Source organism: Cupressus sempervirens, chromosome 2 (genome assembly GCF_028749045.1).
Source record: "Cupressus sempervirens isolate cs-2001-9-10 chromosome 2, ASM2874904v1, whole genome shotgun sequence".
NCBI lineage: Eukaryota > Viridiplantae > Streptophyta > Pinopsida > Cupressales > Cupressaceae > Cupressus > Cupressus sempervirens.
In genome coordinates, this window is record NC_143119.1 from 334,774,811 (window position 1) to 334,789,429 (window position 14,619).

At 37.8% G+C, this 14,619-nt stretch overlaps 2 protein-coding genes across 12 annotated transcripts in view; both read right to left on the reverse strand.

Moving 5' to 3' along the window:
* The window catches only part of LOC149572475 (ubiquitin-like protein ATG12), a 143,267-nt gene that overhangs the window by 68,417 nt on the left and 60,231 nt on the right, over positions 1-14,619 (reverse strand). The gene's annotated exons all lie outside the window — the stretch shown is intronic.
* On the reverse strand, positions 5,530-9,422 carry LOC149572477 (uncharacterized). The gene is made up of 6 exons (XM_089813623.1): positions 8,024-9,422; positions 7,580-7,878; positions 7,040-7,437; positions 6,711-6,934; positions 6,413-6,600; positions 5,530-6,316 (listed from the first exon to the last, which is right to left on the reverse strand). Exons 1-6 carry the CDS (start codon positions 8,761-8,763, stop codon positions 5,703-5,705), a joined length of 2,463 nt encoding a protein of 820 aa, XP_089669749.1. The 5' UTR covers positions 8,764-9,422; the 3' UTR covers positions 5,530-5,702.

Here is a 14,619-nt window from a genome sequence, read left to right on the forward strand (position 1 = left end):
AACTTAGTGAGAAGATGTTGAAGCCAAATGGCCTCAGTGGCGACATTTACAGCCCCCCGATACTCAGCCTCAGTAGAAGATAGAGCAATAGCAGACTGCTTTTTGCTCGATCAACAAACAAGACCTGAACCAAGTGAGAAGCTGTAACCTGAAGTAGACTTGCAATCCTGAGAATCACCCGCCCAATCTCAATTTGTGTAGCCCACCAAATCAAGCTCAATACCTACTGCGTAGTGAATCCCACAACTGTGAGGACCCTGAATGTAGTGAAGGATCCACTTGGCTGCTTTCCAGTGTAGCTCATGAGGCTCCTACATGAATCGAGAGACCATGCCTATAGCATATGAGATGTCAAGTCTCGTATGAGTCAGATAAATGAGACTCCCAACAAGTTGGTGGTACAAAGTGCCATCAACAAGTGGAGAAGAACATTGAGCCTCAAGTTTGACTCCAGAAAGGAAGGGAGTCAGAGCAGACTTACAATCAGCCATATGAAACCTCGAGAGTAAATCTAGAGCATACTTGGACTGTGTGATGGTGATCCCAGAAGGAGACTGAAAGATCTCAATCTCGAGAAAGTAATGCAACAAGCCCAAGTCAGTCATCAAAAAATTGTCCTAAATGGCAACTTTGACAACCTTAATGGTGGGTGAAGGACTTCTTGTGATCAGCAAATCATCAACATACAAAACCAAAAATAGAAGTGAATCACCCTGTTGCAAAATGTAGACATTAGGATCAGAATGGCACCGAGTGAACCCAACTGATAGAAGGAAGGAGTCCATCTTGGCATAACAAGCCCGAGGAGCCTGTTTGAGGCCATAGAGAGACTTTTGAAGACGGCACACAAGTGAAGAATCCTGAAGGAATCCTTGTGGCTGCTCCATGTAAATCTCCTCATGAAGGTCATCGTGAAGAAAAGCACTCTTCACGTCCATCTGATGTACTTCCCAACGATTAGCTGTAGCAATAAAAAGAAAAAATCGAATGGAATTCATTCGGGCAACTCGCACAAAAGTCTCAGAGTAGTCAATCCCAAAAACCTGGGAGAATCCTTTGGCGACCAAGCGAGCCTTGTGTTTGTCAACTGACCCATTTGCTACAAATTTTGTCCGATAGATCCACTTACATCGAACAAGTTTTCTTCCCTTAGGAAGAGGGACAAGATCCCAAGTGTGGTTCCTCATCAAGGAACTATACTCTTCCTGCATAGTTGTATCCCACTCAGGAATACCAAAAGCCTCATGAAAGGACTGTGAATCTGAGGCAGTAGCAATGAAGACATGTGGAGCATCCTGGAATTGTGAACGAGTCCGCTTGGTGTCTGATGGATCCCCAACCCAATCACCTGCAGATTGCAAGGTCTATCTAGCCAAAGTGGACCAAAAGATGGGGAATCTGGAGGGGAATCATTAACCTCTGAATGATGACTAGGAGAGGAAGGAGGTGAGTTCTCTGAATCACTCTTTGCATCAAAAATGGAGGTAGAAGACTGCTCAGGTGAATCTGACTCATCAGAAGATCTGTCATGTATTCCAAGTGACTCCAATGTCAAAGTAGGAGTTGGAGAAGTGATAGAAAGTGAGCTTGACGATCCCTCCTCAAATTGAACACTCCTCTCAATGAACAACTCATGTGTAGTAGGGTGGAGCAACCGATAACCCTTCACACCATCAGGATAACCTACAAATATGCACGGTCTGCTCTGCGGATCCAAGGTCTTGTGTTTCTCTGCAGGAATGTGGGCCCATGCAGGAGAGCCAAAAACTTGAAAGTGCTTAACTAATGGTTTCCAACCGCTCCAAGCTTCAAAAGGAGTAACTCCCTTCAAGGCTCAGTGAGAAACACGGTTTTGGATATAACAAGCACAATTAATGGCCTCTCCCCAATACTATGGTGCAAGAGATCTAGAGTGAATCATATAATTTTCCATTTCCTTCAAGGATCTATTCTTTCTTTCTACAACACCATTTTGTTGAGGATTGTAGGGAACTGAATGTTGTAAATCAATCCCCTCTGAAGTGCAAAATCTTTCAAACCAATGGCTGACATACTCACCACCATTGTCTATGCGCATAACTTTGATAGCTTTCCTCGATTGCTTTTCTACAAAAATTTTGAAGTCCTGAAAATGATCAAATACCTCTGACTTCTGTTTGAGAAAGTACACCCAAGTATATCGAGAAAAGTCATCAATGAATGTGAGGACATATCGAACCCTGCTGAAAGAAGGATGCTGAAATGGACCAGCCAAATCACTGTGAACTAACTCTAGTATCTGTGAAGCTCTCCATGCCTTACTTTTGTCAAACTATTCCTTAGGATGCTTACCAAGAATGCAACCTTGGCAAACACCGCCTGAGAGCTGAACCGAAGGCAACCTTGTGGCCATGCTCTACTAGTTGAGCTGATGTAAATAGCAGAAGTTAAGATGGCCAAACCGCTCATGCCATAATTTACTCACATCATTAGAGTGAGTGAGCAAAATAGTCGAAGGAGGATCAAGAACAAAGTGAAAAAACAGATAGAGTCATGACTGATGATATGCTCTCCCAACTGCAACTGTAGAATCACTGTGCAACTTATGTATCTCCACTAAATTAGGAGTGAACTCAACCCACTTGCCTGAACCTGCATGAGTGATCTGGTATACCAATAGGAGATTAGTTGATAATGAGGGTACACAAAGAATGTCATGGAATGTGCCATCCCCCACATCAACAAACCCTCTCCCACACACCTCAATAGGAGTGTCATCACCCATCAAAATAGAAGGCATAGTACACAGCTCCAAGGATGCAAGTTCTTCCTTAGATGAAGCCATGTGGTGCGAAGCACCCAAATCAAGAACCCAAGTGGATGGTGAGGAAGCAACTACAACAAGGGCCTTGCCCTTTCCTTTGCCCTTGTTGTTTTCTTTTGCCTTGTTAGACCCTTCATCAAAACTTTGTTTGATAGACTCAAGAACACTGATATTATTCTTCTCAAGAATGTGTGTCAAGTGATCAATTTGTTTCTTCAAACATTTATGTTCATTATGACCAAGTCTTTTACAATAGGCACATTGGATTATTTCTTTCTTAGGCTTATCACCCTTGGAAGATGGGGTATCAATAGTTGCTTTTGAAGCAACCGGTATCTAATCTTTCTTCTCCTTGCTATTATTTTGTTTCTCATCCTTACTATTGTTGTTACTACTTTGTCCTTTTTGTTCTTTTGTACCTTGGTTGGCAGCCAAGGCATGTGACTTAGAGGACTTCAGAGTGCCCATCTAGATTAGTTTGTCTTGTTCTCGAATGAGATTGACAGCAAAATCATCTAAAGATGACATGGTAAATTGAGTACCAAGTGCACCCTTAGTAGCATAGAAGGTAGAGACAAACACAGAATATTTTGAACTTAGCTTAGAGTGAATACTAAGAATTAGTTGTTCATCTTTCTTTTCAATTCCACATTGTTTTAACTGCAGCTCTAGTGATTTCAATTTAGTGAAAAAATCCTGGATTGTGTTGAAATTTCCTAGACTTAAACTAATTAGTTCATTTTCCAACATATGACCCCTCATTGAATCTTGTGTGCCAAATAGTGTTTCTAGCTCTGTCCATATTTCATTTGGTGTATCCGAAGACTCAATGTGAAATAGCAAGTCAAGAGAAATAGACAAACACAATGTTTCATATGCCTCGTCACATTTGTTAAACCACTTACGCTTATCTTCATCTTTATCAGGTTCAATTTCAAGTCCCATAGTTATCCTATTTAATCCAACTTTTTTTAAGTGAATTGTCATGCGTGATTACCAGTCAAAGCAATTGTATGGAGTTAGGATTGGCATATTTTTGTTTGATCCATGGTGAAGAAATGTAGAGAAGAAATGCTAAAAAAAAGAGAACCCAACCACAACAATGCCTCCCATTTTACTCAATCAAAGAAACCCCACCAAAGAAATATGATTTGGCACTTTATTTTAGTGCATCTACAACTACCACTAGCAAGAAACACTAAGTGGTCTTGATTTCAATGCATTACAAAAACCCTCATGAAGAGCATATGTTGAACGTGAAACTTGGGCACAATACTCAAGGAAACAAATACCACCAATGCAATCTACTCAAAAAATCATGCACTTTCAAAACAAGAATCGCCACGATACGAAGTCGTATGAGAAACTTATGATCCTCCGAAGTTTCCAATACAAGAACTGTGCAAAGTCACGGCCGAGAATCTACAATTTCTAAAAAAATTATGCATGAAAATCAAAAAACGACTGCACTAGTGGATAAAGCATGAAAAAATAGCCAAGATCATAACAAGAATCATCGAAATCGGAATCCGTATGAGCAAGAACGAGGCATTTGAAAACTGCATTCAAATCTACAACTGCCAACGGAGAGGGGTACGGCTGTAGCTTTCCGTGCTTGATTCTTAAAAATATACAAATTGCATGCAAAAACTAAAAGATACCCAGATGGTATTTTGGGGCTGCAAACAACATCTAGAAAGCGTTTTTCTTGCTGATGTACAGAAGATGTAGCTATAGTGTAAATCAAACGCCTTTAACAACAAAAAACAGCCCCAACAACCAAAAAACAACCCCAACCACCAAAAGACGTCATGAAAAGGTTGAATCAGCTACCTAAGTCAATCAATGGCATGCTGGAACCTGCAATATTGATTGAAAATACCAAATATGCAAGTTGGTTGTCAGATTTGAGATTGAAACTCCAGTTTCACAAATTGAATGACGATCTCCGATCTTAGTGAAATGAAGGCCAAAATATGACTTTTTCAAACCTCCTGGACGCGTTGGAACAACCAAAAATTTTGCCAATATAACCAGAAATGCTGCAATCACCCAGATTTCATAAAACACGTGTAAACCCCAGAGATTAAAAACGTTGTTGTCAAACTTTTCTGATTCTCAAGATCATCCGAAGATGCCAGAGAAGATCATACTGGGTTTTTAAAAACCCTACAATAAGATTTATTAGCCCCCCGTCACCCACCCTCCACCCTCCCACCCCCCAACCACCCGACCCCCAAATCTCTCAAATAAGGAAACTAAAATCTATTCTTGCACATAGAATGGCTCTAATACCATGTTAGAATCTGAAAAGATTAATAACCCAGAAAACTAGTGCAAAGAATAGATATCTAAACTATGAATGCAAATGATACAAAATCAAAATGGCAACACAGAGTTAGTCTCCAAGAGAGTAATGCAAATGCTAGAGAAAAATAGCATTAAGAGGATGCAAAAACAAGATATGCAAATAGAAGTCAGGTAGCATGCTTATATAGGCTAGGAAGAGGGAAGAGGTGGTAACACCCATAGTTGGAAAACTCGCCAAATGCAAAAACTCACCAAGCCCCCCAAAAGTTTAATCGGGAAAAACTCGGCGATTTAAAAAAAAAACTCGGGAAAAACTCGGGAACCTAAAAAACCGCTGAAATTTAATTAAAAATACATTTATTTTGCAAAATTTAATGAGAAGATGCATCTAATAAGTTAATTAAAGACAATACAAAAGAAAGAAACAAAGTTTAGATATATATAAATGCATAATGCGTACAAAATTGCATTCTCATGCAGAATGCTCATGGTAGGAAGCAAAATAGTAAATTACTAAATAGTTTCAATCTGTCAAACTAGAAGTAAATACTAAAAGTCTAAATACATCAATACAATGTGACAATGCCAATCACATCTTCCTCTTTCCACTTGCACTAGCAGGAAAGCGAGGGGGTCTAGTCCTAGAAGAAGTGCCCCGCACTGGGATAGGGCGTGAGCTGCGTGACTGTGAACTCTGTGGCTGTGCCCCCTCGCTCGACGTCCCTACTGACTGGCTCGGCGTCCTGGAAGAGGATGCATCTCCTCCTAATGGTAATGTCTGATCCTCGCCTGAATCATCATCATCCTCGTCCTCATCCTCAATGTCATCCATAGTGAACTGAAAATCAGTGTCAACCTCCCCCTCCATGGCCTGCCTCTCCAAATCAGCGATCTCATCTGGTGTAAACAATGGACTTGGCTCCTGTGCTGTCCAATCAGAATAAGGATCTATCTCATCTAGATCAAGCGGACCAGGTAGTTCTAAGAGTTGTGACTTTTTTATGCGCAACTTAAGATTATAGTGCACATAAACAAGGTCATTAAGCCGTTTTTGAGTCATTCTGTTTCTTTTCTTTGTATGGATGGACTCAAATAAGCTCCAATTGCGCTCACAATGGGATGAGCTACAAGGTTGGGATAGGACTCTGAGAGCAAATTTCCTTAAATTGGGGGTATTGCCACCCCAACTTGCCCACCAAGCATCTGCAAAACAAAATTTAAAAAGTTATAAAGCAATAAAAAACAAAATTAGAAGCACAACTTATCAATTAGCAAAAGTTTTAATGTTTGACGCTTTACCTGGTGCTTGAGTAGATCTTGCTCTCTTTGCTAGCATAGAAGAGAACAAAGGACCCCTTGATTCCACATAGATTTGTTGTTCGGTCACAATAAGGTCTCTCTCCTCTTCACTTGATATCATTCTCTCAATGCATTTAGAGAGACCTTCCATGACCTCTCCATTAGGATCTGAGTAGGAATCATCAGCCCTAAAACAAATAGAAAATGATATCAAGTCTTACTACACAACCTTAAAAAGTAAAGTAAAATAAAGACTTATTAAAATCCCAACTTCAAGGACAATCAATTATCATAATACCTGAATTTGGGATTGAGGAAGTAGCCTGCTGCATGAATAGGTTGGTGGAGCATATTGTTCCACCTCCTATCAATTATTTCCCAAATGGGGTCAAATCTGAGACTGTCCCCGTGATAGTAACTTCTAACAGCCTCTTTCGCCCTATCCATGGCCTCATAAAGACCTCCCATTGGGGATTGCTGCCCATCACATGTGCGCAAGACTAGAACCAGGGGCAGAGACATCTACATTTGAAATTTGAAAAATACAAATTAGTTAATAACATAGTAAGTTATGAATTGAAAATGAAACTTGAATAAACTAAAAGTCTAAAAATATAATGAAGTTACCTCCACAATCTCCTTAGCCTTTGCAAAAAAGCTATCATCAAAGACTATTCGTGCCACAGCTTCTCCTTCGGGCTTCTTTGAGTAAGGTGAAGCAACCCAATCAGCACACACAAACATTTGCTTCAAAGCCAATATGTGGTCAAGAATACTTTGCAACGTCAAGAAGACCGTTGCAAACCTTGTCATAGCAGGTCTCATCAAATCTTTGCCTTTAGTGGCTTTTCTCATCAAACTGAGAACCCATGGGTGATTATAGATATATTTCGTGACTCGCCTAGCATCTTCCACAACTGGACTCACCCAATCAAGTTTTCCTATGTCCTCCAAAAGAAGGTCAAGGACATGTGCTGCACAAGGTGACCAAAAAAGTGTGGGATGCCTCTCTTGGAGGATTCTACCTAAAAGATTAGCAAAAAATCAATAATCAGTAACAAACTTTCCATATTTAGTATTTACAAATTACATCAAATCTAAATTGAATAATACCATAGCATTACATTCATGATTCATATTGATTAAAATATAAAAAATTAAATCTACCTGCTGCCACATATGCTGCTGCATTATCTGTGATTATTTGCACCACATTCTCTATTCCCACCTCCATGACAACATTCTCCAACATTAAAGCCAATGTGGCTGCATTTTTCACTTTGTTGGAGGCATCGACAGATTTCCAAAACACCACATCATCTTTGCAAGCAATCAAGAAGTTAATAATGGTTCTACTTCTTCCATCTGTCCACCCATCAGATAAAATGGTGCAGCCATACTTCTTCCACTCTTTCTTTTGGTCTTCTATCAACAATCTTGCCCTACCAACCGCTTTGTCAAGCAACCTACAAAATTTAAGTGTAATATTAAATAAAGTGTAAGTGTTAGTAAAAAATTAGGAAATAAGTTATAACAATTAAGATTTAAAATATAACAATGAACTAAAGTGAATCTCAATTATTTACAATTACTAAATAGTAAAATACTAACCTTCCACTCATATCCTTGCGATTAGGCGGCTTGTACCCTTTGCCTGATATTGTCATTGCATTCACCATATTGACCCAATAGGGACTATCAGCGGCATTCATTGAGATATTGTTGAAAAACCAAAAATCAGCTGCTGCAATATCAGTTTGCTCATGCACCTCCTTAAACCATGCAGTGCCCTCTAATGATGGCTGTGCTCCAGGTGTGTTCCTGGGCACAAAATAACCACCTATCCCTGATGGGGATCTAGATGGTGATGATGAAGAAGTAGGAGATGTAGAAGAAGTGGAACCGGTAAAAGAGAAATTTTGTTTGCGGATCCGTGGGCCACGAAGAGATCCGGGTATGTTCTCAAGTGCTTCTTCTTCCTCTTGCATATCAAAAGGAGCTCCTTCAGATTCAGCTATGGCTGCCCTCATAGCTATTTTTGCCCTCTCCCTATTCAATTTTTTCTCTTCAGCAGCTGCAAGTAGGGCATGGATGAATCTTTTTTCTTCATCAGTTACCTTGAGACAAGGATTTGAGTCATGTTTCTTTATGCCTGCAAGGTGGTATTTGAGGCGGTTTATGCCTCCAGAAATAATTCTCTCACAGGGAATGCATATCACCTTCCCAATATCATTTGGATTTGGAGCTTCATAGGCATACCGCCATGCCTTATCTCTTGCATTTTTAGGTCGAGTGCCTATATATCCAGATGGGCATGGTGTTTGTGGCCACTCTTCTTGTGGGTTTGTCATTTTTTTAATGGTTGACCGTTGCCCTACACATAAATATATAGAGAAATGAATAAACAAAGTTAGAACTTAGAAGCTAGGGTTTCAAATGATTCAAACTTCAAACTTGAACCATATCCTTAGCAAACAACAAACTTCAACCATATCCTTAGAAGCTAGGGTTTCAAATGATTCAAAATGATTTTAAATGATTTGAAAACATTTACAAAAAACAACAAAAACAAAAGAACATTTGTTATAAAACTATAAAAAGTTTTCAAACTATGATAAGATGAACATACCTGGAAAGAAATTTGTCTTCTAAAATCGGTTAGAATCCTCTACAATCCACTCAAATCCGCCTTGAATCACTTGCAATCAGCCAAGAATGCCTCCAAACCTTCTTCTCTTCACTCCTCAAGGTTCTAAACAATGCAAATACAAGAAAGAATGAGAAAAAACACACTCACTGCCGCTTAAATCCTCACAGGCCGCGTTCACCAGTAAACCGCGAGTTTTTAGGAAAAACTCGCCGAGTTTTTGCCGACTACTCGCCGATTACTCGGCGAGTTTTTACCAGTTTGCCGAGTTTTTAAATCGGCGAGTTAACTGGTTAAAAACTCGCCGAGCTAGGAAACTCGGCGAGTTTTAAAAACTCGCCGAGTACTCGGCGAGTTTTCCATCTATGGTAACACCGACCAATGAGAAGCAACCATCTATTGGACTAAAGATAGCAAAGTATCTTCCCAAGATAGTTAATGGATGCTCACATGTAAGAAAGTGACACCTCACAACCATTCCCCTAATAAGACATGCTTTATTAACCTAAGTGAGATTATTAAAAGTGTAGGAAAAACCTAGCAATATAGAGAAAAATAAATAACCTACTAGGAAATAAAAAACTACACTAACATGGTGAAGGGCACTAAGAATGTATAAAAAGGAAGACCAAATCTTCCTCTTGAAAAAAAAAGAATATACATACATAATCTGAAAGTAATCAGAATTTCAACAATATAGAGTTGATGACAGGCAAAGACATAAGTGCAGACATGAGAGGATAATAAGGAAAATATATAAGGAAGAAAAAGCAGAAAGAGATACTAATAGCAATGACCAACTTAGGTATATAATATTTTTACTATTGATAAGGGGAAACGACTATAGAGATAAAAATTTATGGATATAATGTTTTTAGAGAGGTGATATAGATATGGTATTGGGATACATATACATATGTGCAAGCTGTATTTCATAAATGTAGGATATTAAATGGGATATCAATATATAATATATATACTAATAGAACCCAGTCAATTACAATTAGGGTCATACCAAGACATGTACATATAGAAGTATATATACATCTCATAATGATAATTAATAGATTTATATGGATCATTTGAATATATCAAAGAATTAGAATGTCGTCAATCTATTCCTTTATCAGTTATTATAATCCCTTAAGATGATAGGTTCATGTCAATTTGAGAGAGGAAGAATAAAGCCTAACAAGATAAGTGAATTCCAAGATGATTAAGGAAATGTATTTCCAATGCCTTGAGGGTCAATTTTGAGATGGGTACAAGCATACAATCCCAATGCCTAAAGGAAGCCTACTTGTAGATTGTTGTCTAGCACCTTGTGACATGGGAATTTCCCATCCCTCTTAAGGTTGGCATGTTAAGAATGAAAAAGGAATCATTTGTTAACTGTCAAATTTATTATGAGCTATTCATTGTTTCTTTAAAATTGATAGTCCTTGAGTAGGGGACATTACACTAGTGCACATAACAAAAAACAACAAAACTAAAAAAATGCATGCATACAGAAATATGGACACTCGTAAATGCAGGTTGAGAATATTGCCAAAAATAGGCCAATGACCACTAACAACCAAATAACCAAAAAGTTCCTTGCAGCTACTAGTGAAAAAAAACACAAACCTACACGCCCTGGTGATGTGGAACTGTGAAAAATTGTATCACAAATTATAAACAAATTGGGTGTGAGAAATCTTTAACCTTGGACTTGGAAGGCTGTTGTATGCAAGAAAAAATGGTTTATGCCTTAAAAAAAACTCCACTCCAAACAAAATCGTAGGGGCAGGCCAAAATATTGTCTGACACAATTTGGTGGTTTATCCTGCTGAAACAAAAAAACACTTACAAGAATATGCAATAAACCCTAACAGGTTTAACCGGATTGCATAAATTTTTTTGAAAAGTTAATTTCAAAATTCACCTTCAAAAGAATTCACCCAAAGAAACTCAACTGCTCTGATACCATGAAATTGTTAAAAATGGGATAATGATTCTGATAACAATTATCTCTTTATTTTCCAAACACTACTTATAGCATAGTGTAAACATAAATTAAACTAAAAAAACTAAAAAAGGCCTAAATGACCATTAATTAAAGTTCTAGAAGAACAAGCTAAATATAACAAGATACTAAAAACACTAAAAGTATTCCAATAGGGCATCAACTTTGTAATAAGGGGATGAGGTCTCCCATTTGTGGCCTCAATGGTTCATAGCTCTAGGTTAAAAACTCTTCATGTGGAGTTGGAGAGCATTTCGTGCCAACATCATTGATCGCATTAAAAAGTTAATCTAGCATTTTTAAAAAGGCATTTGGGTCCACAAACAATTTTGTGCCACCAAAGAAAATATTAGTTTATGATTAAATGGATCATGTGCTCTTTTAAGTTTGATTGTTTTGTTTGGAAGGTTTTTCATTGGACATGCATCTCAAAGCACTATTGCAAGTTGCTATAAGTATGTGTCAAATAAGTTGTTTTGGGTATTCTATAGTGCGTCATAGGTCGTATAGGAGGTAGCCATAGGTACTCTAGAATGAGTTATAGGTACTTGAAGACTACTCCAAGTATCTTATAATGTTGTGCAATGTCATCTTTTTGGTATTGCCCTAATTCTTGCACTTGAATCACAAATTCCATTAAAAACAGATTAATACGATGGCTAGAAATATAACTCTACCAATTAAATTGCCTTTTAACAAGAAAAATCCTAATTTAGGTCTTGCAATCACCAATAAGAAATAAGTGCACATATATTTATATAAACTAATTATATCATTAGTATAATATAATCAGTCTTAAGCTTACAAATCGATAAATAAATTAATGTATAACCGTAACCTAGAGATTTGGCAACATAAACAATACATATTACTCTACCCTACTCACCCCATATGATTAGGGATCACAATAATTATTTCATATGAGTTGGGGTAAGGAATACAATAGGGCACTCTTAACTTGACCCTAGGCCCAAGAGCAGAATCTCTTGTTCCTCTTGGTCTCATGCTTCATGAGGTAGTGTACCTAGTGAGGCCTCACTATTCTCCCTTATTGAAATTACATCCCATCCATATGGACCATCCTTCACAAATAGTGCCTCTATATGATGTCGCTCATGCCCATTCCATCGCAGGCCTTCTCCCCTTGCCTTTGTATGATGTAGCTCCAGTCCATTGCCCCCAAGGACTTATCCCTTGGCTTTGTATGATGTACCATGGCCAATTCCACCTTTGTATGATGTAGCATGGCCCATTCCACCACAAAACTTACCTATCTTGCGAGGTATTAATTTAATGTGATTAAAAATATAAATACATGTTCTATTCTACCCATTTCGCATATTCCACAAGTCCATTTATCAAACTATAGATACGAATTAGCAATTATCTAAATATAAGCACAGTGCATCCTATCTTAGAAGTATGATACTATATGGATGTTTGTTGCGAGTAATATAAGCATTCACAAGTATTAATTATATGCACTGAGCAGTAACGATTATTATGTCATGAATATCAGATACTCATAACAAATATCACAGGCAATCTATTCTATTGATTGTTGTCCGTACTTTTCCTTCTTTGTTTCTATTCGATGATTATTTCCTTGTGTATGTTGATGGTTCTCTTGTAATCTCGGTTGTGTTTCTTGGATCTTCCATGCTTGGCTTCCTATACTTCTCCAATGAAGTTCTTCTCTTTTATATCCCCTTCAAGTGCAAGGAGTCTCACCCTTTCATTTGTAAATGCCCTTATGAAAGGGTCACACCCTTTCGTTATGAAAAGATTATATATGTTTGACAATTACTGCCCATTTCACTTCTCTCTCTCACTTCTCAAATATGTCTTTACTACTTTTCAGATATGTACATATCCCATTTAAGATCTGCATATATTCTTCTTCTAGATCTTCATATCTTATCTTCTTATTTCCTTCTCCATTCTTATTTTAAATACCTCCTAATACTTCTGCTCTAAATCTGGTCTAAATCTCTTCTACTCCTTTCTTCCTCCTTCCATTTGATCCTTCTTCCCATGTGAGGGAGAGGTCACACCTATTCTTCATGTCTGCATTTTGGCAAGAGTCGGAACTCTTCATAATTGTCCATCTTTTGAAAAACCACAACCCTTTCAGAAAGTTACAACCCTTTTGAACAGTCATAACCTTCTAATTACAACCCTTCCAAAGAGTCGCACACCTTCATCATTGTTGTCATTTAAAAGAGTCACTTATTTTCTTCACATTCCTTTCTTCTTCCATTAATCCTTCTTTAGTTCCTGCTCTCTTCTTCTTCCTTCCTCTGTATCCCCTTTCAAATGAACTCTCCTCCCTTTTATATCTTATTTTGAGGGAGCCACAACTCTTCATTACATATCTTTTGACCTTTCATTAAATTCAGCTAATTTGATTATTTATTTATTTATTCATATTTGATTTTTATTAAGACAGGGGGCATGACATGTAGTAAAGGCACCCTGGAGACTGCGACCAGTGTTTGGGAAATGCTATATGCATACAGGAAATCGCTACAAATACATTGGGAAGTGGGCACGATAATATGTTACAGGCCTTTTATGATAGATCATAAACTTGGTTGACTTGATCAGGTAATTATAATCACTGTTGGTAAAAGAATTAATGCCAAACAAATGTGCAGCAGTCTCATGTGCAGCCATTGCTCCACTTGAGGATCAGCAAATCGTTATGGCTCAGCTGTTGATTTCTAGTTTTCTGCCATGTCTTTCAGTCCTTTAAAGTGGAAACTATTCATATTCTTTTCGGTGGATGCTTTCATTATTTGCTAGTGATTGTGGAAGTTGGATGGTGACATTTGGAGTCCAAGCTGACATCTTGGATTCATTGGAGAATTATTTGGTAGTTGACTGTGGACATACAAATCAATTAAGATTCTTTCGTCAGCATCCAACAGGAAATACAGGGGGAGCTTGATCAAGAATATAAAGCAATACTTATAAAAATGAAAATAAAAGCCATAAGTCAGAACAGAAGGCTACAAATAGAATAGGGCAGAAAAATGAAAAGATAAAAAAAATGATTTTAATTCGCAGTTTATACATCAAAGTCATAAACTGTTATTTGGCTGGCTTCTGATCTGTGTAACCATTATTTCTTCCTTTTACCATGTTTATAAGTGTTTGAAATTTGAAAAGACAGAGGTATCCAGATTAATGCAAATAGAAACAATTTTGTGCTTCAACTGACTTGAGTGACTGTTTGAGACAGCCTTTTGCTAGACCCCCTTCCCTACACTGCATCGTCTTTGTTTGATCAAACATCAAATGCAATTGCATCTTCGAAGGTGATTTTATCTTTCATTTGAAATTATTAGATCTACTACATGCAAGAATTTCCTTTATCAATTATATTTCAATACGGTTAATTCCTTAACCCAGGGCTTGACCAAGGCCAATCTTTAGGATCTCATAACTTCATATTCTACCAAACAACCAAACAATGTTAAATACCATCCATAACAATCAAACAAAAAAACCTCCTAGACCACAGGAACAATTGAACCTGAAATTCTCTAATGC